We start from the raw sequence: 26716 nt of genomic DNA on the forward strand, positions 1-26716 counted from the left end.
CACTAGACGAAGAAGACGCGCAAAGAATGCCTGCGCAAAAACCAAGAATTTTGTGTCTTGATCGATGCGTCGCTACAGACGGCTGCTAGCGGACGTTAAGAAAGCTGCTGCAATTAACGCGACAGTAACAAACCTTTTGCAGCCTCTGGCGCAGTCGCCGGAGGCTCTCTATGTTCATCAACTAGTCATGAATTCCATGCGCCACATGTTGCATGGAGACGACGAAAGCGCTTGAAGTGCTGGCGTAATTGAAGTGCGTTGAAACAAGCAAGAAACCTTATCCTGGCACCTTTCTCCGCGGCGACCGCAGCACACCAGAAAAAAATACAATGCGATAAACGCAAAAGAAGCACCAACAAATCTCAGAAGCTGGTTATTTTGTTATTACGACGTTCAAAGAGCAGCTCTTCGTCAGAGTGAAACGTGCAAGGTCTTGCTATTTGGTCACGCTTAACCCTTTTACCTCTGATTTAGGATATGCAGGCAGACTAAATGCAAGAATGTCTACTCTTCCCGTGTACAACTAGTGTACGTGTGACTGTCGATAGGTTCTGCCCGGCAACTCGCTAATGGCGCATGATGTTTTTGCACTTTGAAGCCCAGAGTAGTCTGCGCAGGATTTGCGAAGGCTGCTGGCGGATATAATACTAGCCGTTCGCCCGCACACACTGTATGTCTTGCTACTGCGCAGCCCACGCTTATGCCTTTTCTACCAGATATGTACGATACAGGCGGAGAAGATGTTGGAATCGCAATTGTGCCCATGGCTAGCCCATATATTTTTCATGCAGGACTAATTTAGGCTACAGGCGGGAATACTGGTGTTAGCCCACCTACAGCCCAATGGGTTCCGTTAGGGCGCTGCACGGGCAGCCCCTGTTGGGTGTGCCCGCACTTCACCGTCATGTAAGCCCCATCTTTTATGCACACGAACTGCACGCAGCCCATGCTTACCCCTTTCATACTCGATTTAGAATACAGGCGGTGAAGACTTCGGAATGGCAAATGTGCCCATGCCCAGCCCACGCGGGACCTTCGCCGGTGTTGCTACGACAGCCCAAACTGCATGCCTGAAACGCTTCGCCACTGTGAAGCCCATAGTTTAGCCCCTGCATTTCCTACGCGGGACCCATGTCGGCTGAAGGCGGGAATACTAGCTCTTTGCCCACACAAAAACACTGCGGCTCCCTCATGGTGGTGTACGGGCAGCCCCTTTTGGGGTTGCCCGCGCTTCACCATAATAGAGCCCGCATCCTAGCCCGCATGTATCTGCGGTGGGACCTAGGTGGGCTGCCTAGTCTGTTTAAGCCTATGCCTAGCCGAGGAGGGTCCCGTTCGGGCACGAAGTGGGCAGCCCCACCGTTTTGTGCCAGCACTGCACCCACGGGGGACCCCTGTGGGTTTACTGCGGGCAGCCACCAACCCTCATTGCCCATATCGGACCCGCCTGGGCCCGCCACCTTGTGCTACTGGGGGAGGCTGGCCCTTCGCACCCTAAGCCCGCACAGAAAGTAGCTGCGTAGACCGTCGATTCTGTGACCCTCGAAGCTCACCTAAATTCTAGCAAACCAGCCGACAGTTGACATTCGAGCGCGAACAGCGGGGCGGCTTTCCATTTCACGAATTCTATTCACAAGGCACAAGAGGGACTTAGGTTTGCAATGTACAGAAAGCGAACCACGTGTTCCGATATTTCCAATTCGGCTCCAGCCACTTCACTCCCCACAAAGCTTTTGTCGTAAGACCATTACTAAAGTGAGCAGACACCTTCTGTCACTGTCCAGAACAAAAAAAAGCTGCGAAAAGAACCGCGATTTCTCCGTCCACCAAAAGCACGGATACCCTACCTCCTTCAATCCGCAGGATGATATGCGGAATGAAGCAGCTGCGGTATCCGTGGGGTACAAGAAACCTGTTGCCAGATGAAGTCATAGCATCTGTCAGCTGTGGGGAGATGATCTCTGAATGCCTGCTTCCTTCTGGTGGGGCCACGTCGGCTCGCAGCTCACCGGGAGACTTTGCTCCTTCAGCTGCAAGCCACATGTGGCCCCACCAGAAGCAAGGAGGCGTTCAGAGAACATCTCACTGTAGCTGAGAAATGCACTGAATTCACCTGGCAGCCTGTTTTGACGCACCTGCGAGAATTATACCGAAGGAGACAGGCACAACTGCAAGCGCCATCTACTGTTCAAGTGGGGTCCCCGTGCGCCATGTGCTCAATCTCGGACCTAAATTCGAGCTCAGCGTTCGTGTTGAAGGTTTCTTTCCGTCGTCCTTGTCTTGTCTGCGCTGTTTTAGAATGACTTCTAAGGCACTGAGGACTTGAGAAGCTTCTCTTTTAATGTTATTAATACGTGGTAGAAATGTGAGTGTTTTCAAAAATGACGCTTAAAAATGTGCGTTCTTGTTTAATTTGTAGTGCGGTTTGATCCAGGTAGAGATTGGGATCGATCTGTAGGCCTCGTGCAAGGACAACAGAACAGCTACTGTTTTTTTTGGAGAAAATTTGAATCCATTTGTCTGTGCCCAAGCATCCTACTTATTCAGAGTGATTTATGTTTGTCTTTCAATGGTAGATATGCTGGAAGATGTGCATGCTATCTGTAGGCCATCAACATAAACCGAATTCATTATGGCCTTTTGTGCTACTTTTTCTAAGAAAATTATTTTTACTATGAATAGTGTTGTGCTCAGAATACACCTCTTGGGTGCGCCGTTATCTTTGGTGAAAGCCATGGACATCGTTGCTCTTAGGTGGACTGGGAATTTACGGTTATCCGGGAAGTCATTCAAGCAATTCAGCATAGAGCCACTGATACCTAACTCTGCTGGGTCATTGCGGACGCGGAACTGCCAAGTGGTATCATAGGCCTTCTCCAGACCGAAGACTCCGATACAGTGCTTCTTGTGGATGAACGCCTTTCGGATGGTGTTTTCTAGGCGGACAAGGTGATCAGTGGCCGAACATGCTTTTTCAAGTCCACATTGATATACGCCTAATATTTGACGACATTCAAATACGAAGGTGAGTTTAATGTCTATTACATTTTCGAAATATTTAACAATGCAGCCGGTTAGTGTTATCGGTGATAAACTGCGAGGACTTGGTAGTGTTTGTCTGGGTTTCAGAAAAGGCACTATGACTGCTTTTTTTCACTACTCAGATATTTTCCCTGTTATATATATTTATTTTTTAAAAATTCAATAGTAGCTCAACGGCTGCCTCAGAGAGATGGGCAAGCATAGTGTAATGAAGGTTGTCTGTTCCTGATGCTCTCTTTTTTTCTGGAATACCCGGAGTGTGATAGACTGGTGTCATTTGTTTTTATTGCCTGCTCCAGATAGAAACAGATACGTACAAGCGCAAAAAAACACGGACAGAGAAGAGACTTGGACAACACGAGCGCTTACTTTCAACTGAAGGTTTATTGATACACAAGCACAATTATATACACCTTGCTGCATGACATCAAGCTGATAGCCCTGCCGACATCACGTGGCTGCTCCCAAAAACATTATTTTCTTTTTAGTCGTGCGCGCTCACCTTCTGGAAGTGAGCAGTCGACGCCGCTCTTAGCATAATCTTGAAAGTGCGATCAGCACATTCTTCCAGCATGGAAAGCGCACGGCGTGATCTGCCAATTGCGATAGGGCTTTTATGAGACATCGCGCAGGCAAACCAAAAAATGGAGTGAAAGTAGTGAAGTCGTGCATTCCAGGGTAGTCTTCGTTTTTTTTTTGTTCATAATTTTGCAGCCCATCGAACTACGCCCCGGCCGCTTACTTGGACACGGTGAGCGCACACGCTTCGTTCATTCAGAGCTGGCTTGCAACGCGACAGTACGGTAGCGCAAGAGAGAAAACACGTGGTGTTTTCATATTTCGCGGGCTTTTTTTTAAAAACTTGAAGAAAGAACCACGTAGAAGACACGCTCCTACAAAAAAACTTGATCGGTTCTTTCGTAACGCTCCTCTACAACTTAACAAAAAGCACGTTAACCTAAAGTGAATGTTTAAATTTTAGCATAATTAATCTTACCTAATTAACTAATTGATCGGAATTTATCAAATACTCTGAGGAGGAGCATACGACGGGAAACACTCTGTGGGTGGTTTCACGTAGCTCTGGAACTCCATTTTTTATCCTTGGTTTAATTTACGTTAATCACATACTATACTTTTTTTCAAGAGCCGATAATCTGAGAAGCTGAGAAGGTCAAAATTGTCGAATAGAACTCAAGAACCGTAATCGGCGAATTCCGCTGAAAGGAGGCCTTCCGTCAAATGCCGTCTACCGGGTTTCGCTATCGTCGTGTTTAATCTGCCTAATCCTCAGTAATCCCATTTAACGTGCAAAAACTCGTGATGACAGGCTGACAGGTGGAAGATGTCACGGCGTCATGCCAATCGGTGAAGCCATAGTTTGTATTCGTCGTACTGTTCATGAGTTGTATCGATCATCAAGCCTTCTATTCTGCGCTTGCACTTTGTTTAGCCCCGCCTCACTATGAAAAATGGAGCTGCTCAGAGTACCTACAGCTTACCTGGCAGCGTCTTAGTCTGCATTTCACTGGCCAAACACGTAAAGCCGAGTGTATTGACGCTGAACTGGCATTCGAATGCCCAAATGGCACCTTCTTTGTTTTTGCTGTTTCTTGCGTCTGGCGGTTTTGACTTCGTGGGCGCGCACTTCCTAATAATGGTGGCATCGCAAGATCGCGCGTGACTCCTCTGCCCACCGTTGAAGGCTTCGTTCAGTTCACGCAGGATCAACACATAGGCGCCGCTTGCGCTCACCGTTTCAGCATTGTTCGCGAACTTTTGGAGTCCTGCTTCCGGTGACTGAGACTGCTTGCAACGAAAGCTAGCGACTGAGTGACGGAGCGCTGACAACAGTGCTGGAATGGCCAAAATAATTTTTTTGTTAAAAAGCTTTTGGAGAACAAAAATGGGCGTTCTGGGGCAACTATGGAACGGAAAATGTGCATTCTGATGCAGCTGTGAAGTAGAAATATCGCCATTTTGTTGCAGTAATACCAGTATTGTGGAGCTCCAACACAAAAAATATTTATTAAAACAACCCCTCATGCTGAGAAGTACTGGTGTGGTTGAAAGTTGTGTTGCTTCTCAACCAACTATCCCATTTACCTCATCCTTCACAGTTTAGATACCTTCCCAACCATGTTGTTAATGATAGCAACTGTCAGGCTTTTAGGGCTCCGCTCTCTGATTATCGCAGCAAAGTCTTGTCCCATTGTCTCGAAAAAGTTCTGTGCCGCTTATGGGACGTTTAGTCATGTCTTATGTGATGTGTATACTTGCAGTAATTTTTGACAAATCATCGCTCGAAGTCGCACGAAGAAGGCACAGAGCCCTGCTAGCCGCGACCCGACTTTTCCTTTTCTTGCACGCCAACAAAGGGAGCACGGAGGGCAGCCGCACAGTCAGCCCGCCTTGAACACGCTGGGTGAGAAAAGAAAAAATAAATGCAATACGGCTGGTTTCTTGACACACAGGCTGAGGACACGTGGTTTCCGAAGCTTCCACCAATTACGTGGCCGCAGAAAGGTCTTGCTCCACATGGCAGTGGAACAACAGCGACCTGATGCGATCAAAGTTTCTTTTTTTTTTACCCGGTGGTGAGGCTTCTTAGTGTTCGCCTAGGTCCGTCTGTACGTCTGGAGTTTTCTTGACCTTAAATAAAATTAACTAAACGAAAGTACCTTACGGACCGAGTGGGTTGCAAATCCGGACGGCGCGATTAGATTAGTTTTGCTGGCCACTGCATCAGACCACTACATCACTGCCTTTTGTTCTATGTACATGAACCGTGTTCAAACCATATGGAAAACAGTAGCAGATCGACATGACACGTAATACGACACACCTCAGCAACACAGCACTCGCTCTTACATCACCGCAGCCGAACATCCCGTGTCCTAAACTACCCGTCTCTCGCGCTGTGCTTTGGGTATCTTCTGCATCAACTTGCAGCCGTGATCAGTGGATTCGAATATCGAAACCGCAGTGCTAACACACCTAATTCGCATCTGCCGTAGCCACGACAAATGGACCAAAATTTGTTTTTGTGTCACTCTTTGTGCCTTGCACTGCTCTCTTCACAAAGCTGGTGGGAGTCTTGCGTAACCAGGACGTCAGAGAATGCAACTGATTCTCTCCAAAAACTCTGATGGGATGTTTGGGAAATGTTTGACCGCTTCAGTCAGGAGTGGCACACTAGCAGCTGTAAGGTTTTTTTTTTTTTTTTTTTACGTGAGCCGGCAAGCATGCGTTCATGCATGAGACCTTTCAGGACCGGTTTGGCAGACGCGCCAGCTTGGTCGTTCTTCAGCGTCGGAAGCAAAAAAAAACAGCGCACTTTAGAAGAAAGCTCGGCCTGCGCTCCACGGCTCAAGGAAAAGTAAAAGGGGAAAAAGAGAAAGGCGCACACAAAGGTACAGCAGGAGTCAGCACCCTCTCCCTACTTCCCTTTGCTCTCTCCTCCCCCTTACCACCGCAACCGGTCACCTACGTACCTCTTGAAAATAACGCCCATTTCTGCCTGTGTTCGTCATCCATTTAATACTGCGAATCTTGTGTGGCGTTGTCATAGCCTTTCTGAGAGGAACATATTGTAAAAGAGTTGTGTCGGAAGGGTAGCGCGAAATTCAAGCAAGTTTAGGTTGAAAGCGATGCCCAATTCTTCCTTATTTATTTTAAAATCAGCGATAGCAGTGCTTTTAGCATGCGGTTCGAGGGCGGTTCGGTTGTTCGATTCCCAGTGCCCCCCGGGTACCTATCGCTTTCCAATGCATAAAATTTTTTTCGTGGTTTCTCTGAGGTGAACTGACTCGAAAAATGTCTTTCACCTAACCTTATGTAGAAGAAAACACTGTTCCATGGCGCTCTTTGGTGCAAGGCGGCCCTTGCACCATTAAAACTTGTCAACAAAAGAAAACATCCTTATGGGAAAAAACGCAACGAAAACAATTCTACGCGTAGGCTAAGTACACGCCAGGAGCAAAAACGCGTATGCAATCTGTACGTAAAAGGCGTCAGCAAAACCTTGGCCAGCATTCGCGGAAAGGAAGCGGTGGAAACTGGGTACCAGCCGGACATCATTATCAGGCGCCTCCTCCCCTGTCCCGAAGACCCGTCGTCCTACTGAATAGATGCAAGGCGTGGTACGCAAAAACCCTGCTCGAGTGCATGGTGTCTAGAGCGGCGTTTACTTGAAGGAGTTTAGTTGAGGAATTCAGTTGAAACCGGTTACTGGTTTCATGTAAACACCGCACAGTCGGTTCCGGGAGTCGAGGAAGTGAGTCCAGTCAACTCCGCTGCAGGGGGGGGGGGGGGGGGGGTTGACTCTCACTCAATCCCAACGGAAGATAGCACGTAAACCGGATAGAGACGAAGGGTCGGGTTAGTAGGAGTGGAGAGCATAAATTACGATCCTGTTTTTACGCTTGCGCCATCGCGCCTGCGAGACAGCGGTGCGCCGTGCCGCAATCTTGGAGGCTGCCACTGCCCGCACCCGCTGCGCTGCTCGACGCTTGGTGTCGCTGCAGTTGAACCGGTCTCGACTCGCTAAAATCTAGTTCATGTAAACACGCAATCGTCGAGTCGGGCTGACCTTACACAACTTGACCCCCCGATTCGATCTACCGCAGTCCGGTTCATGTAAACGAGGCTTAGGCTGGGGACACCAATAATATGACGGAAAGAGTGAAGCAGCACAAAGCTTATGTCAAGCAAATGAACAGAAGCGCAGTGGCCGTACTTCCCAGCCATGCCACCACAGGGGTGACTTTGACGGCACTATTGTGGTGGAAACCGAACCAAACTGCGCAGAAGCCTTCTACCTGAGTCATGACGGAGGAGAATGTTGAATGTTTTCTGGGAACCACTCCCTTTTCCTACATCCACGGTGTAAGCTCCGTGACCCTGCGGTCGACCTTATGTGGGCTTAAAAAAGGCTCCGCAACGCGCCCGCAGTCGCACCTTCAAGAAATGAAATGAAATGAAATGAAAAGTAGTAGTAATCGTTTACTGACAAAAAATACAAAAAGGAAGCACGAGAGTTGCAGCCGGTGGAATTCACGGAATTCAGAGCCGGCGGAAGTCACAGGGAGAGGATAGCGAGGAAAAGTACGGAGGAAAGCGACCGGCAGAAAAGACGGGGAAGCTTTGTACACAATTCACAAAATACAAAAAAGTATCAAGTTCGCGCCACTCGCAAGCTAGTGCCTAAGCATTGTTGTACACATTTACAACGCGCGTAAATTAACTCCATATTCTAGGCCGCGTGCACGTAGCGTCCTGTCGGTAATGGACAGCGCGAGCGGCGCATTGCGCAAGTGGCCCGGATGGAGCGCCCAGCTGCCGCCTTAAAGCAGAAACAGAGCCGGCTTTGAAACGTCGTGTTATCCTACAAGAACTTATTTGGCTGGCGTTTACTGCTCAAATAAATGCAAAATATAGTCATAAAATTTTAATTGGATTTGCCTCTGGGTTGCAGCTTTGGGAAAAGGAGTAGCTTCCTGCACAGCAAATGGCAGATTTGTCAGAATAGCTCACAACATGCCGTTCTATGAACTCTTCGTTATCGCTTCATAGTTTGCACACACTTTTGACATGAACGCGGAAATTAGGAGCGATTACGGCAATGGCAAAGCCCTTAGCGACGGCGAATGATCGAATAAATGGAGGCACTTTAACAACCTAGAAGAAATGCTGTGAATTACCACACTACGAATTGTTACACTGGACAAATTGCCTAATGCGCACAATCAGTTAGTGAAACAGGCACGAAACGGAGCACCAGGTTTCTTGCATAGAATCCTGCAGTACTTGCAACGTACAAGCTTATGGGCATCTATATATGTACAGATGACAGGAGTACAGCAAGAAGCCAAACGAATTCGGATTGATTGGGCTTGTACCCTTACAGAAATAGCTTTATATTCAGTAAAGAGACTACAGAGGTACACTGATTTCAACGCATCCCTGCTGAATTTTGACCGCATCGCCTAAACTTTCGAAGAGCTGAACGCTATTGAGCTTTAAGATGTAGCGATTAATGCGCTAATACCTAAGTTTCGTGGCTTTGTATAGTTAATGCGCACGCATTTCCACTATCACTCATCCTCAAGTAGCCACTGTATGCGTATGCAATAGTAAATGTGTCTGTAAAGCTCCGGAGTTTGCTTATAATCCTCTATAATACCCATACATGGCGAGCACTTTCTTGTAGCGGCCCATGTTTGTGTGCCTACATCCGATGGGGACACTTTTAATAAAAGCGCGCATTCACAAGGCGTGACTTGATCTCCTTAAAGCAAGCAAAAAAAGCGTAGACGTGCGCCTAGCCAAAGGCACCAAGGGAGGGCGCCACACGTTTCTTGCCGATGCTGAGGATGCATGATGAATAGAAAAATAGCCAGGGAAACATTCTGCCTCTTTCAAATGTAAAATACTTTACATCTATTAAAAGATGGGACATTTCGCTACCTAAAGCTCCTAGAGTAGTCCGATATATTGTAAATCATGGCAGCGGTGAGTGATCAAGTGAGGACAAGTGGGGTTTTTTTCGCGACCACGTCATAGGCATCATGTCCTCGCGACCTCGTCATAGGCATTTTACTTCTTTCATTTCTTTTTTTGGTGTCATTTCTGTGCTTATTTTTATTCGTTTTTTATTACGGAGTCTGCGGCCACCTGCGCTGCGCGTGACGTCGCTCGGTTTCGCGCATGCGCAGATGTGGCAAATCTGGGCTCCGTCTGACGCGGAGCGCGCTGTTAACGAGCCTAGTGAAGCTTCTCGCTTCAAAACAAAGCAGTCGCCACGGCCGAGATTGGACAAGCGACCGCATGCTGAGCGGTCAAACACCGTAAGAGCTGTGTGATCGCGGGGTAGCGTGGTATATCAGGAGTGTTTCGAATCCATACAAGTTCTTGTCTCGAAAGCCATGAAACGCCGCTGCGCTAGCCCAGTGACTATGACACTCGGCTGCTGCCTCGAAAGACGAATGTCCGATCCCGGCCAACGCGGTCATGTTTCGGTGTCGGCAAAATGCTAGAGCCGCGTGTAGTGTGTGGTATCAGTGCATATTAAAGAACCCCAGGTCGTCGTGCAGTGTCGTCTGCGTTCCTGGCGGCATTTCAGTTGATAAGCCTCTCGCAGCCGCCAATCTCGCTAGTTGGTTCGTGTAGCAGCGCCGACGCATTTTGCTGCCCGCTCATATGCTGGACATTCAGCCAGCTGGTAATTTATCAATGCAGCGCAGCAGCGTTTCTATGCCTGGGAATTTGGGTCTACGCTGTATGGCTGTCCGCTTCGATAAACACATGCCTCCTTAGGCGGACTTTTCCATATAGCGCATAGGGTAACCTCCTCAGAGAAAAAAAAAGTAGTGGCATAATACGTGCAGTATCTAGACTACCTGATATCAGGAAAGCATTTTCGCTGCTCTATGTTTAGATGCCACGCATACACATAGAGCAAAACAAGGAAGCTTTTCACCGAAGTATGTGGGCAGTTGTTTCATTACGGCACTTGTAAGCACCTAATGAAAAGTAGTGTGCGCCCATTTGCTTGAATCGTCACCTGTAATCGGCGTCTCGGCGCATGCATTAGTTTTTAAGTTCATGTACAGTGCAACTGGGTTACGAGCTAGAGGTATGGTTGGTCTGGCGGGTGCAAGCTACGAGGACCCTAGCTGTGGTGCAAATATATGACATGCCCGAGGAGGCAACCAAACACACACTTACACTCGAATACAGAAACGCTAACGTTTTAAGTACGTATGATCGGAGGCAACATTACATTAGAGGCAAGCTACGAATGTGTGCCCGAGCGCTACATGTAACAAAGCACATAGGATAACTTGAACACTCTTCAAACAAAAAGAGCAGCGGCGTTTTCATAGAGTCAGTCACGTTGTGAGTATGCTGTGCATTAATAAGCGGATGAACACTAACACTAACAGGGATCAACTATCGCTTCAGAATGACTTACACATAATAGAACGGTGGTGTTCGGACTGGCTTATGCAGCTGAATGTCTCAAAGTGCCAATTCATGCAAGTATCGCGAAAACGTTCCAACATCAGATCTGCATATTCACTCCTGTCAAACACGGTAACCCAAGTCCAATCATATCGGTACCTTGGAATCACTATATCCAGCAAATTAACCTGGTCGGAACACATCTTATATCTGGCATCTAGAGCATCAAAATCACTTGGCCTCATCCGAAGATCCCTGTACCTAGCCCCTCCTTCTGTTCGAAAATTAGCATACGAAACATTCACCCGTACCATACTTGATTATGCAGCGGCTATATGGAATCCTCACCAAGCATACTTAATTAACACCTTAGAAGCCGTTCAAAACCGAGCAGCCCGTTTTATATCCTCAAATTACAATAGACACAGCAGTATCACCAGTATTAAATCTTCACTTAACATCCCGCCACTAGAGCTCCGACGGAAAATCGCACGACTCTGCCTCTTTCATAAGTTATATTACAATTTTCCTGATCTTCGTGACACATTATTACTAGCTCCCATCAGAACATCGCGCCGCCTGTTTAACCTCCTCAGCATTCAACGTATACATGGATCGACCTTGGCATTTAATAAATCTTTTCTTCCAACTGCAATAGAAAATTGGAACCTGCTACCCGACTACATTGTTAACGAGCGCGACGCTACTAAATTTCGACAGGCATTAATTAATCACTGTACTGAATAAAAGACATTGCTCAAACTTCACCCAGTTACACTTATTCTTTTTCTTGTTGTTGTTGTTGTTACCGCCTAATTCAGCCTTGCGCCCTTCATTATTGACCAACGTTGTATTGTGATGTATCGTTTTTCATTTTATTGTATTGCATTATGTTTTGTTGTATTAACGTATTATTCTCAGTTGCATTTGCTTTGTCCCCCCCCCCTTATGTAATGCCTCAACAGAGGCCTTTAAGGGTAAAATAAATGATGATGATGATGATGAAATTTATCTGCTGTGTGTTGTCCGTTATAGAAATGCTTTCCGTACCTTTCTTCTGCTTCGATGTGTACAAAATTTCGCTGCTTACCAAAGTCAAATTTTGCAGCAGTAAAATTCCAAGCTAATGTTTGGGGCAGCAACTGCAATTCGCTTAAAGGGAGACTGAAGCACTTTTTTTAAAAATCAGGATGGCAGCTGCGTTCTACAGCTTTTCATGCTGTATGCCCGAATATCGAACCCAAATAAGTCAAAACCAAACGCGAATTGCCTTTTCTAGCAGAAATGTACGGCCTGTGCCGCGGGGCACACGGTGCGCCGCGCCGCCGCCCGTGATTGGACAAAGCGGTCGTACGACTCTTTGAGGACTGGAGAAGCTGCCAATCGGATCCGGCTCTGCGTTGAGTGCATATCGCAGATTTCCGGGGTGTTGGAAAAGCGAATATGGTGACTATTTTTTACTGACCTCCAAAGAAAAGGATACTACAGTTTGTTCATTCCACGTATCACCTGAAACCAAAAAAGCGCATGCAAAAAATTCTACGCCTAGCACGTACAAGCATGCGCCAGCGTGAAAGACGTGTATGCAGTGCATGCGTAAAAAGTGCCAGCACAATCTCGGCTCGTATTCTCGGAAAGGAAGGGGTGCGAATAATACTCAAGTCAGTACCACCACTGGACGTATCTTGGCTCGCCCGAAAGAGCGCCATTCAAAAGAAAAGGCGCAAAGCGTTGTCTACAAAAAATCCTGTTCGCAGTACCAGGTGCTGTGAGTTGTGGCAAGAAAGCACTTCAAGGAAATGGTGAAGCACCACAAAGTTGATGTCAAAATGAGTGAAGCGCAGTGGCCTAGCACTGCGAGGCATGTGACCACAGGATAGTGACGCAATCATTGTGCACTCGACACCAAGCCAAATACGCGCACAACGCTGCCTCTTCAATCATGGCACGTCCAACAGGAGCCAGAAAATATTAATCGCTGCCTCGGCTCGCCCTCACTAGATCGGCAGTTTAGGTTCGCGATCTGGTGGACAATTATTATGTGTTGTTTAAAGCCAAGGTGCAACTCGCCCGCTACCACAACTTGACGAACAAACCGAGTAAGGTTGCGAAACATCGTGTTTTTAAGCAAAAACTTGGTTGGCGTTCATTTGTCTCTTAAATTTTCATCCGAAATCAGATAGACATCTGTAGAACGCTTTCATTTTAATCGCTTAGCTACGATTAAACGAGATTCCGCATTTTCTTCTTTCCCTCTTTCCTTCCCTCTTTCCTTCCTTCCTTCCTTCCCTTCTTCCCTTCTTTCTTTCCTTCTTTCCTTCTTCCTCTCTTCCTCTCTTTCTCTATTTCTCTCTTTCCCTCTTTCTCTCTTTCCTTCTTTCCCTCTTTCCTTCTTTCCCTCTTTCTCTCTTTCCCTCTTTCTCCTTTTCCCTTTTTCCCTCTTTCTCTCCTTCCCTATTTATATCTTTCCCTCTTTCTCTCTTTCCCTCTTTCTCTCTTTCTCTCTTTCTCTCTTGCTATCTTTCTCTCTTGCTATCTTGCTTGCTTGCTATCTTGCTTGCTTGCTATCTTGCTTGCTTGCTTGCTTGCTTGCTATCTTGCTTGCTTGCTTGCTTGCTTGCTTGTTTGCTTGCTTGCTTGCTTGCTGGCTGGCTTGCTGGCTTGCTGGCTTGCTGGCTTGCTGGCTTGCTGGCTGGCTGGCTGGCTGGCTGGCTGGCTGGCCGGCCGGCCGGCCGGCCGGACGGACGGACGGACGGACGGACGGACGGGTGGATGGATGGATGGACCGGTGGACGGACGAACGGGAACGCGCCCTTTGAAACGGGGTGGTGGCAATTGCTACCATGCTCAGCTTGTCTTTCTTTATTATTTTTTTCTTTCTTTGCTGTGTTGGCAATTCTCATTACGATTCGCCATCATCTTTACCTACGGTTTCCTTCAATTATAATTTTATGCCACATCTCTGCTTTTCAGCCACCAAACATCTAATCACTTTTTGCTAACTTCCACTGCAGATTTATTTACATGACCATTGTAATCTTTAAACCCTGCGGCCTCACAAAGAGTGATTGTGCCTGCATCGATATCCGGATGGATACCATCACATTTGAGCATGAGGTGTTCAGTTGTTTCCACAGATCTACCACACACTGCACATGCGTCATCCTCTTCGTTAAATTTCTTTTTGTAGCTGCGAGTTCTAAGACACCCTGACCTAGCTTCAAAAAGTAGGGCACTGCCTCTCATAGAAAAATCTGAAAAATTCTTTCATCATAGAAAAATTCTTTCCTGATCTGCCTTTTCTAGTATCGATATAGTTCTACACTATGTTTCTTTTCCATTGAATTCATCCAATTTTTAACTTCCGCGTTTTTAACCTTTTGTTTAATGCTCTTTCTTTCTCCGTCTTCTTGACCGGCATACTTACTGGTTAGTTTTCTAGTTCTTTTCCGCCACTGTGAGTCAACGCTCTTTCTGTATAAATATTTAAATACCTTAGCTGCCCACCTGTTATCGTCCAGTTCCCTCAGGCGTTCTTCATATAGTATTTTACTCTGAGCTTCCCGTGCTTCGAACGATGCCCAGCCCATATCCCCTTGTACTGCCTCGTTTGTTGCTTTGCCGTGGGCACCTAGTAATAATCTTCCAAAAGCTCTCTGATTTACGTCTAATCTCGACTGAGCTTCTGCCCTTAAGCACAGAACCGCATTGCCGAAAGTGTGTCCCGGCACCATTATTCCTTTCCAATACCTCTTTGTACTTCTCATTTGTTGTACCCTCATAATAATAATAATAATAATAATAAATTATTTAATTGAAAAAAGACACAGTACAAATACGAGCCTGCCCAAGCCAACAATGGGCTTGTGGGGCAGTGCTCGGCAGAATGGAGCAAGCCAGAGAACGGCACAATTAATCAATACTGCACAAATTTAGAATGAAACTAAGGAAAGGCAGTGAGAAAAGACGGGGGGGGGGGGGAAGGAAAAAAAGAAAAGAAACAGAATTACACATACAAATCAAAGATAGCAGATTTCACTTCTTTCCGAGTGCTGAAAGAAAAAAACATTATCTGGCAGGTCGTTCAACACATCAGGTACATAAAAGGACACGTTTACCATATCTTGTCCGTACTCTGGGCAAGCTAAAGCGGTCGCGTGGACGTAATGCTCTGGCGGGGACATACGGGAGGCAGAACTCATTGTTCCATATATACATAAGGCTCACACTTTCTTTGAATAATAGCCTGAACGAAGGCATGTGCGAGCATGAAAAAAGATTGGAATTATTAGTAATGTGCACACTATACATCACAGCCCGAATTATAGATTTTAGTAAAAAATTCACTTTGTTGCGCCAAAACACTGAACAAAAATAAAAAGAACAAATTCCATACCGCAGCACACTGCACGCCAATGCATGAGCTATTGTTTTCCTTATGTAAATTGGGCATAGTGCTTTAATAGAATATAGCAGGCAGGCTATTTTGCGCAGCCTTTCTCAAACGTTAGCCAAATGAGTGTTCCAGGACATGTTAGAACCGAAATGGACACCCAGATAATTGACACTTGAGAGGTATGGAATAGGAGAGCAAAAGCAATTGTTACACAGAGGAGAATGAAGAAACACTGGAGTGATGACAGCAACAGATTTCATCGCATCGTGAAAACAGACTAGTTTAGTTTTATTTTGGTTGATAGAAATTAAGTTGTTACGGTACCAACTGATAACATTTACAGTGTCAGTTTGCAATTCAGCCACGGCTTGATGGTAATTAGTATGACGCGGTACTAAAGGCGTGTCATCTGCGTATTGAAACACCCTATAGTGAAAAATTGCTTCACTGAGATCATTAACGCACAGGTTGAATAAAAGGAGAGCTAAAATCGACCCCTGGGGAACTCCGGCGGTCAACTGTCTAGGTTTGCTTTTAATATTTCCGAAAACTACTGTTTGGATTCGACCGTGCAAATAATTCTCAAGGAAAGTTAGGAAGGGCCCTCGGAAGCCACAGCTATGAAGTTTACGAAGTAATATTTCATGGTTTACGGAGTCAAAAGCTTTTGATGCATCTAGAAATAATGCACAAGCGAATGCAATACTTTCGAGAGTACTATTAAGGAAATCGGTTAATTCATCTAATGCTAACCTAGTGCCACGCCCGCAAGTAAATCCGTATTGATTAGGCGACAGTATGTTGTGCGCATCAATGAAGCTCTGCATTACGTGAAAAATATGTTTTTTTCAAGTATCAGAGCAATGCACGAAAGTATCGAAATGGGTCTGTAGTTTGTGACAACATTAACCTGTCTGCTTTTGAAAAGAGGAACTACAAGCGCTTCCTTGAGGCCAGGCGGTATTACTTGTGTGGCTATAATGTTATATATAACTGCTAAAAGAACATTCTTCAGGGCCTCAAAATTTCTCCGAAGGACGTCCACAGACACACCATCTAATCCAACCGACTTCCGCTGTTTAAAGTTGAATAAGATATGACGAATATCATCTTCGGTACACTCGGGCAGGAAGGCAGACTCAACCACCGATTGTGGCATACAATAACTAGCCGTATTACCAGACAAACTTGTTTCAGTAGACGAGAAAAAGGAATTAAATTGGTCTGCTAACGTTATACGTGGTGGACAGAAATTCTTAGCAACAGTTTGGTATGCGCCTTTCCGGGGACGACCCCTTAATTCGTTAACCACAGAGCAAGCCTTGGACGGGTTATTCCTAAACTCAGAAAATTTACCTTGCAAGTGCTTTCGCCTGGCACCTCTAAGCACAGCAGTGACTTTATTCCGAGTCATCTTATAAGCTTCACGAAGATGCTGATTATTAGGGGAGCGACGACAACGCGCCCAGGCCAGTTCTTTTTCAGCTATTGCGGTTAGAACATTTCCATTTATCCACGGGCATCCCGGCTTTCGTTGCTTTAAGACGACTACGTTTTTGCAAGAGTGCACTGTCTGCGTATAAACGGTAATAAAAGAATCGTACAGGTGACTGGCAGGAACTTTCGCAAGGAAAGTTTTTCAATCATAGCGTCGCAACAACAAGTCCAGCTTTCTTTTATCAACAACCTCTATCTGTGATACCGGGTTATTAGCCACAGCATAGTGAGACGATAGAAAGCTACACCCAACAAAGAAGTGATCGGATAGCTTTTGCTCAATAATAAACGGAAATACCTGGTCGTTCTCAGTGCGAACGTTGACGTGATCTATGCATGAAGACACAAGTGATGCACCCAAAATTTCGACACGTGTGGGAAGGTTGATAATGGATTCTATTCCAACGTCAGCAAGCGTGTTCAAGCAATCAGCTACAATGTGCCGCTCTTTCTTCAGCACGTCAATGTTAACATCACCTATCATGCACAGGTGACCAGATGGAAAAGCAAGTAGACGCAATTCATCTACAAACTTTCTGACATTTTGATTTGGCGGCCCATAAATAGCGAGCAATGTGATGGCAAAAGATTGTGTGTGAATACGAAGGGCTAGCGATTCAGCACTTGTGAAGATTATGTTCAGAGGACTTGAAATACAACCATTTTTAATAAAGATGGCAATTCCACCACCACGGCCGTCTTTGCGCGTCAAAAAATGATTGTGATAACCTTGGAGTTGAAACAGACCAGTATGTTCTTGCCCAATATTAATTTCAAAAGAGACAAAAACATCAGCGAAATCACGTACTGCACCAGCGTGGACACAAAATTCATTCCAGTGCATGCGAATACTGCGCACGTTTACATGAAAAACAGTGAACGTGCCTTCGCCTGGTTTTAAAAAAACAGAAAGAGAATGAAAGTCTCGAAATTGTTCGCACGAAGCCATGAATCAAGGAAAAAGATTACAACAGACAAAACGGAGAATAGAAGAGGTCAGACTAGCCGAGACAAGTCACAAGGGCTCATTATGCGCACAGCTGGGTCACCCTCCTTCTTTCGGGCATACATTTTGCCATGTTTCAGCCATACGAACTTCAAATCGGCCTCCTTGGCCTTAGTCATTGTCTCCCAGAACAATTCTCTGTTGTATTTCGTCACGTTTTCGACAAAGAAAACCGAGGACTCATTTTCCTTCGCCAGAGATTCCAGTTTCTTTCGCTTTGCCAGCCAGCTGTCACGTATGCCTGCCAGCTATGCCAGCTACTACATGGCCTGGCAGGAATGAATCAATGCCTAGTTGTGCGGCCGGTTCAGTAACAGTAGTAGTCACGTTTTCAGCAGGAAATTGGGGTAGGCCGTGAATTTCGAGGTTTGAGGACCTACAATACCGTTCAGAGGCATTTATTTCGCCTCTAAGATCTTGAATGACAGCTGCCTGAGAAGCGACCTGATCCTCAAGCACCATCACTTTAGAAGACAATGCAGTGACCTCTTTCTCTCGCGTTGCTGATTCTTTCAGCAAGGAATCATACTTCTTTGAAAGAAAGTCAATCGAGTCGTGTATAATCCTGCATTTTTTTTTCACTGCTTCGATCACGGACTTCAGGCACAACAGCTCGTTTATTTTGGACTGAACCAGGGAAATTGACTCAAATTTCTCGCGAATGGAATCCAGCAACGATAGCTTTTCAGCAATAGCTGTTAACTGGCTAGAACTGCCTTGCGAAGAATCCGCTGATCTGCATGTTTTGCATCGCCACTTTTATCTCTTTTGGGCCCATCGACGAGAAAGTGCCTTCAGCCACGCCTTAGCACTCCTGACCGAGGTGATACAACGATGCACAGCTGGAGCATTCCATGCACCGGTCCTCGTCAGCAAAATCATCCCCACATTGAGCACATTTTTGTCCCTCCATCACACATGCGTACAAGAGAACACACGCGGTAGATCAAGCAAATGGCAGTTTTGCAGTTGGCGGCATGGAGTGTACAGAAGAGTCGCTACAGCAAAACCAGCTCACCTGCAGTAACAGAACAAATCTTTAGGGTCGGCTCTGGACGTGCCGCCAACTGCGCTTGCTGCTTGCAAGCGATGCGCTTTTATGGGGACGATGACGGCGTTTGTTGATCAGAGCACCACCTTGCGTCGCAAACCGAAGTCAAGAAGAACGGGAAAAGTTCCACTTTTTTCAGCAGAGCTGGCACACCGACGAACCATCCGTGCAAAAGAGCATCCGACGTCCGATGGACCACTTGAAACTGTTGGGACGTAGTTGCGCACCTGCAGTAACAGAGCAAATCTTTAGGGCCGGCTCTGGACGTGCCGCCAACTGTGCTTGCTGTTTGCAAGCGATGCGCTTTTATGGGGACGATAACGGCGCTTGTTGATCAGAGCACCGGACGTGCCGCCAACTGTGCTTGCTGCTTGCAAGCGATGCGCTTTTATGGGGACGATGACGGCGCTTGTTGATCAGAGCACCACCTTGCGTCGCAAACCGAAGTCAAGAAGAACGGGAAAAGTTCCACTTTTTTCAGCAGAGCTGTCACACCGACGAACCATCCGTGCAAAAGATCATTCGACGTCCGATGGACCACTTGAAACTGTTGGGACGTTGTTGCGCACCTGCAGTAACAGAACAAATCTTTAGGGCCGGCTCTGGACGTGCCGCCAACTGTGCTTGCTGCTTGCAAGCTATGCGCTTTGATGGGGACGATGACGGCGCTTGTTGATCAGAGCACCACCTTGCGTCGCAAACCGAAGTCAAGAAGAACGGGAAAAGTTCCACTTTTTTCAGCAGAGCTAGCACACCGACGAACCATCCGTGCAAAAGAGCATCCGACGTACAATGGACCACTTGAAACTGTTGGGACGTAGTTGCGCACCTGCAGTAGCAGAACAAATCTTTAGGGCCGGCTCTGGACGTGCCGCCAACTGTGCTTGCTGCTTGCAAGCGATGTGCTTTTATGGGGACGATGACGGCGCTTGTTGATCAGAGCACCACCTTGCGTCGCAAACCGAAGTCAAGAAGAACGGGAAAAGTTCCACTTTTTTCAGCAGAGCTGTCACACCGACGAACCATCCGTGCAAAAGAGCATCCGACGTCCGATGGACCACTTGAAACTGTTGGGACGTAGTTGCGCACCTGCAGTAACAGAGCAAATCTTTAGTGCCGGCTCTGGACGTGCCGCCAACTGCGCTTGCTGCTTGCTAGCGATGCGCTTTTATGGGGACGATGACGGCGCGTGTTGATCAGAGCACCACCTTGCGTCGCAAACCGAAGTCAAGAAGAACGGGAAAAGTTCCACTTTTTTCAGCAGAGCTGTCACACCGACGAACCATCCGTGCAAAAGATCATTCGACGTCCGATGGACCACTTGAAACTGTTGGGACGTAGTTGCGCACCTGCAGTAACAGAACAAATCTTTAGGGCCGGCTCTGGACGTGCCGCCAACTGTGCTTGCTGCTTGCAAGCTATGCGCTTTGATGGGGACGATGACGGCGCTTGTTGATCAGAGCACCACCTTGCGTCGCAAACCGAAGTCAAGAAGAACGGGAAAAGTTCCACTTTTTTCAGCAGAGCTAGCACACCGACGAACCATCCGTGCAAAAGAGCATCCGACGTACAATGGACCACTTGAAACTGTTGGGACGTAGTTGCGCACCTGCAGTAGCAGAACAAATCTTTAGGGCCGGCTCTGGACGTGCCGCCAACTGTGCTTGCTGCTTGCAAGCGATGTGCTTTTATGGGGACGATGACGGCGCTTGTTGATCAGAGCACCACCTTGCGTCGCAAACCGAAGTCAAGAAGAACGGGAAAAGTTCCACTTTTTTCAGCAGAGCTGTCACACCGACGAACCATCCGTGCAAAAGAGCATCCGACGTCCGATGGACCACTTGAAACTGTTGGGACGTAGTTGCGCACCTGCAGTAACAGAGCAAATCTTTAGTGCCGGCTCTGGACGTGCCGCCAACTGCGCTTGCTGCTTGCTAGCGATGCGCTTTTATGGGGACGATGACGGCGCGTGTTGATCAGAGCACCACCTTGCGTCGCAAACCGAAGTCAAGAAGAACGGGAAAAGTTCCACTTTTTTCAGCAGAGCTGTCACACCGACGAACCATCCGTGCAAAAGATCATTCGACGTCCGATGGACCACTTGAAACTGTTGGGACGTAGTTGCGCACCTGCAGTAACAGAGCAAATCTTTAGGGCCGGCTCTGGACGTGCCGCCAACTGTGCTTGCTGCTTGCAAGCGATGCGCTTTTATGGGGACGATGACGGCGCTTGTAGGCAGCCTACATGCTGCGCGCCTCCGTCTTTCTAGGGTGGTGTCGCCTTTTGACCTGGCTCGTGCCGCCGCCCGCCGTTGACCAGTGTTGCCAGAAGACGTTGCCGCGCCATATTGGTCCCCAGTCGGCATGCCGTCGCCGTGCGCATAAGACTGTCGTCTTGCTGCTGCTGAGTGTCTGTGATTTTCGGTCTCGACGAGAAGGAAGTATTTAATGGCACCATGCTAGCACTGTGACCACGTTCAGAGTTGTGTGAGCACCGAAAATTCCCGGGTGTTGCGTTCCGCAATGCACGAACCACTGCAGGAAGGGCACACGAATGTATCGTTTCCCGGCTAGCCCTAACCGAAGAAAGCGCTGGCTTGTGCAAGTGAAAAGGGACCGCTGGGAGCCCACTGATGCTTCTCGTGTTTGCGCTGTGAGTATTGTACCTCGCTTCACCATGTATTTGCGCGCGTACTTATTGCTATATTCTACATTTTTGAAGGGCTCTATACTTGTGTTTTTGTGAGCGGGGACGGCCGTCGCAGGCAGCTGTCAGCTGATAGTTGCCTGCGACGGCCGCCCGTAGCCGAGCGTGCGCGCAAGTGGAGGCTAGGCGTTCCATTACCCCGAATTAAGAAGGTACGAAACGTAAATTTTCATAATTAAGCCTGGTTGTGAACATGTTCTAACTTGGCAGTCGCATTTTAATCTTGGAATGCCCCGCAGTTCAGTTTTACGCATCGTTCAGCTACGTTCGGCAATCGGCTGAGTACGCAGTGTGCTGCTTATTTATTGTATCTACGAATAAAATAAATCGCTGAGTTGTTCGTACTGAAATTCTGCACGGGTGTAGAATTTATGATTGATCCTTTTTTTTACCGTGTTATTAAAAGTAATTGACCGGCCTGGGTGCAAAAGATAAAAACCGAAGTTATGCACTGCGAAACTTGTCAAACGTAGCTCAAACAAGCATGGCCGTAAAAGCCGATTGTGGTGATTTAATGATAAGGTCGCGTATGGTGTTTTAGGCACGAACAACCAAGTGATTTGGACGAAATATTTTTCGTTCAACCAGCACTTAATTATGCACTCTCGTGTATTTCATTGTAATGTAGGGCGCGATTTCTTTCAAACACTGTGAAAACAAACTTGATATGTTTATGGTAATTCGTAATTTCGACGCCCGTATAAAATATTACAATGGTTCAAGATACGCTTTCTGTCGGTAATTTTTGGTGCGTCATTGGGAAATGTAGTCCGCATGGCCTAAATGTTTAATTGCAAAAAATAGCAGGTAATAAATTTTCCATTGTGGCCCTCATTACATGAGGTTTCCAGCAACTGAAACAACTTATTGTGTTTTCAAATAAGTTTGTTAAAACTGTCTTTTTTTATTCAAGGCACATTTTGAAGACGCAAGTTTTGAACAGAACAGGCTAGATGGATTGAAAAAGCTGAGGCCGGATGCTGTCCCAACTCTTTTTCCCTATCGTGGTAAGTACATATGTAAAATCTATTTTGGAAGAGAAAGAAGTTCCATTTCGCTTGGACATTCATAAATGTAATTTATGTTTACAAAAAAACACACACATCTGAACTCATTAGCCCAATGCACAGAGGTATCCGGTCCTTATTTTATTTTTCTACTCGAAGCACTCAAAACTGCATAAAATGCTTTGGGTGGTGCATTTCATTCAAGAAAAATGCTATCATTTTTCCTGTAATTTTTACGGTGAAAGTAAAAATGGGTATCTAAGCTGTTTCCTAAATAAGAAAGCATAGGCAAGCATTTCATTGTAGTGATGTTTGCGTCCTTAATTTTTTTCAGCCGCTCCAAAACACAGGAAGTCCTCAAAGAAGCGTCCTTGTGCTTTGACACCTGCAAATTTGTCTCGCACCAAGCGTGTTTGCACGCCTGGAGACATTTCGCAGCTGCCTCTACATCCTGGCGACGGGAAGGTTCCTGACCACAATGCACAGTCCAAGATTCCTCTAGACAAGGCAGCGAATGGTGCAAACCACATTGGTGAGTTGAGGTGTCATCGTGCGTCAGTAGCCGCCTCTCCCCCAAATCTGCCTTCCAACACTGTATCAAGTGACACAGACGACACTCCTGAGTCCAGCCATGATGATGTGTCAGCAGCCATTCTGCCAGATCTCCGTCCCGACATTGTAGCAAATGACGCAGACAGCACTGCTTCTCCACACGGTCAAACAACCACGCCAGCTGCCTTTATGCTTGCAGGCGTAGCAACTCCCACATTGCTCATGTTGCGCCGAGAAAATGCTGAGCTGCGAAAAAAAAAACAGCGACCTAAACAGGAAGTGTAAAAATTTGATACGACTGCATGAGCAAGCCAGGTCAAAAGTACGGAGTCTTAATAAGAAAATCAAGTTAGCTGAGCAAGAAATAAGTGCGCTAAAATCATTTCTTGCTCCAGATCAAACAAAGGCTCTGGCAACAAAAACCAGGATTCGAAAGTGGTCGCAGAAGACTATACAAGCAGCTCTCCAAATCAAGCATGCATGCGGTACGACAGGCTACGAATTTCTCAGGTCTTTGTCATATCCGCTGCCTTCTAACAGGACCTTGATTCGAAGAATGCAGAACATTCGTTTCCTGCCTGGCATCCTCACTGAGGTGATGGAAGTTTTAAAACGCAAGGCAGAAACAATGGAAGACATTGAGAAAGACTGCGTGCTTTTCATGGACGAAATGGAGATTAGCCAGGGCTTCGAACATGATGCCTCCCTCGATTGTCTTTTCGGAGGTACGACTCTACCGGAATCAACTGCGAATGTCGCCAACCATGCCCTTGTGTTTATGGTTGGGGGTTTAAACACAAGATGGAACCAAGTCATCGCTTACCACTTCACTAGTCGTTCAACTGACGGAAGGATTTTGAAGGAGCTAGTGTTTCGTTTAATTGAACTCTGTTTCGAGGTTTCTTTGAGAGTGCTTGTTGTGACAAGTGACATGGGAGGAGCGAACAGGGCAGTGTGGCGCCTCCTTGGACTTTCAAGCCACAGGCACTCGGAAACTGTCTGCTCTCTTGCACACCCCCACTTGGATGGCAGGGAGCTATATTTCATGGCCGATCCTGCCACGTTTTGAAAAATATTCGTGGTCAGCTTCTTCGTGCAGGAAGTTTTACCCTGGCGGTAGAGACAGCAAAGGAGCACGGCATCCCAGGAACAACTGTTAGCATTGAACATGTTAAAGCTGTTCTCGAATATGATAGCAACAAGGACCTCAAAATTGCTAATAAACTGTCGGACATTCACGTCAGCAACGGACACTTCACTAAAATGAAAGTTAGCATCGCAGGGCAAATGTTCCGCGAAGCACCTCCTGCCATTCGGTATCTAATCAAACAAAACGTCTTGAAGCCGGAAGCAGAAGCAACTGCATGGTTTTTTGACCTTGTGACTAAATGGTACACTTTGATGTCGTCACGACACCCCATCGTCGCTTTAAGCCATTTTGATCTCTGAAAGCACAAGGAAGCAGTTACAACCTTGGAGCTTGCATGTGCCACATTCAGTCGAATGAACATCGGAGCGACTGCACACTGGAAGCCATCTCAAGCTGGTCTCTTGGTGTCGACAAGTGTTGTACTGCGCCTGTCGGAGGAGCTCCTGGCGAAGCGCGGATACTTGTACCTCCTCACTGCTAGGTTAATCCAGGATTGCCTTGGAAATATTTTCTCAGTAGTGAGGCTCAGGAAACCTGTACCAAGTGCGTACGATGTCAAATGCGCATTGAAGGCCATTTGTGTTAGCCAGTTTCTGCACACACCTAAGTCTTCTAGCTACAGCATTGATGACAGTAATCATTTGGCTGACCTCCTTGATCCAAGCCTGAAGGAGCTGGCAGGAGGCCCCAGCCAGCAGTCTGAAGAGTTGGAGAACCTGTTTGTGATCGGTCTGACGACTGCGGAGTGCGACATCATAGCTTATGTGGGTGGTTTTCTTCTCAAGTCCATTTTGAATTCTATAGAGAGCTGCAAGAGCTGTGAAAAAGTATGGATTGACAGTACGTTTGTCGAATACAGCAGCCTTATTCACCTGAAGGAATATGTCAAGAATTCTGGAAACCTCATTCAGCCAAGCCAGGGTTGTAATGAATATTTTGATAGATTGTGAAGAGACCTTCAAAACTTTTGCAGAAATGGATGAAGTCATGAAGCTCAAGAAACCATTTTCTAGCATTTTGAATGCCCTGCAGAAGTCTGTAAAAATGCACATATGATGTTGCGACTTGCACAAGCCTAAGGTAGAGAAGATGCTTCTCGAAAAGTATGTAAAAACAAGACTGAATATTTACCTTCGACAGCAGCATGCACAACGGGTAAACGGGGCATCGAGCAAAACGTGTGCTGCCGCAAACTTGGAATAGCTCTGCAGTCAGCTTAGACTTCAGAGTAGTGCTGCAGTTGTGACAATTTTTTTTATATGTGAAGACACCTACAGGGCGCTAATACGAGAGGCTGTGTATTGACTCGTTGCCGACTGTGCGTTTGTTACGCACTCTACGCAACTTCACTGCCGCACATTGATGATCAAGGGAAGTTTTTACCTTTTCTGCGTAACATTACATAGGTGTGTGTTCAAAATAGCTGTGAAATATTTTCCTGTTAAGTTTTCTTTTTACTGTTCATCACAGCTTGCAAAAGGTACCCAAAACCAAGAAACGCTGGCATGCTTTCATTCAAATCATGCCTTTTGTTAACTTGGTTTATAGCTGTCATAGCTAAGTGCACGTTGCTAACGACGTATTTCTTCTGTACATTATTTTACCATGTCATGTAATTTTCAGCGTTTTGTTTGAGGTAATTAATTTCATTATGTCTGTTGGTTTTTCCAATATTTCTGTTCGTGTATGTGTCCATGCTCAAAGTACAACTTATGCAGGTATTATCGCATTGATTGCTTTCCCATTGTGATCAGTGTAGCAAACTGTATTCTTCTCCAGCTGATTTGTCGTAAAATGGTTATGTCGGCTTTGCTGGCACCAGCATTGTGCACTTGTGTAAAATGGTTATTTCTGCTTTGCTCGCAACAGCATTGTGCACTTGTGCAGCCCATTTTGGCTTTTTGGCTTCTAGCCGCTGTATTTTCAGGTTGTTTTTTCAGTACATGCATTGAAAAAGTCTAAAATGATCAATGTTGCTTTTATATGCCTTACCCTGTTAGGCAAAGTGCTGTTTGAAATCTGATACTACTGTTCATAATTCGGACATATATTTATATGCTTGTTGGATTTCCCATGTACCCCTGTGATTCGTCGAGCAGGTTGTTGCATGTCAGGCAAGCATTGCAATAAAGTAACCTGTTGTGAATTGTGTGTGTCTTCCCCACTAAAATATATATATAAATAAAAGGGCGCTTGAGGCTATGCCGACTTGGCAGTTGAGTCATAAATGCGCTATTGTGTGTCGCAACAGCACCTTCTTTAATGTTCCTCAATAAATGCATGGCTACGCATTAAATCGATACATTGGGCACGTTCAGTTCGCCAGTTTCTGTACGATGCTTCA

General features: G+C 46.4%; 1 protein-coding gene and 1 pseudogene across 1 annotated transcript; both read left to right on the plus strand.

Moving 5' to 3' along the window:
- Positions 1–1864: 1864 nt before the first annotated feature.
- Positions 1865–23507, plus strand: LOC149324746 (uncharacterized). The gene is made up of 4 exons (XM_089565285.1): positions 1865–2087; positions 21449–21609; positions 22577–22670; positions 23005–23507. The coding sequence occupies exons 1-4, from the start codon at positions 1865–1867 to the stop codon at positions 23505–23507; spliced, it is 981 nt and encodes a 326-aa protein (XP_089421411.1).
- Positions 23508–24466: 959 nt separating this feature from the next.
- LOC149324747 (uncharacterized) lies at positions 24467–26439 on the plus strand (annotated as a pseudogene).
- Positions 26440–26716: the final 277 nt, after the last annotated feature.

Source organism: Amblyomma mixtum, unplaced genomic scaffold (assembly GCF_055824585.1).
Source record: "Amblyomma mixtum isolate Tamu unplaced genomic scaffold, ASM5582458v1 scaffold_19, whole genome shotgun sequence".
Lineage (NCBI taxonomy): Eukaryota > Metazoa > Arthropoda > Arachnida > Ixodida > Ixodidae > Amblyomma > Amblyomma mixtum.

Bases quoted from the DNA above. Each gene is read 5' to 3' on its own strand.
- LOC149324746 (XM_089565285.1), top strand. From the start codon at position 1,865: ATGATATGCGGAATGAAGCAGCTGCGGTATCCGTGGGGTACAAGAAAC. The intron at 2,088-21,448 runs GTAGCTGAGAAA...GAGTTGTGTGAG, and splicing joins CGTTCAGAGAACATCTCACT to CACCGAAAATTCCCGGGTGT. The intron at 22,671-23,004 runs GTAAGTACATAT...AATTTTTTTCAG, and splicing joins AACTCTTTTTCCCTATCGTG to CCGCTCCAAAACACAGGAAG.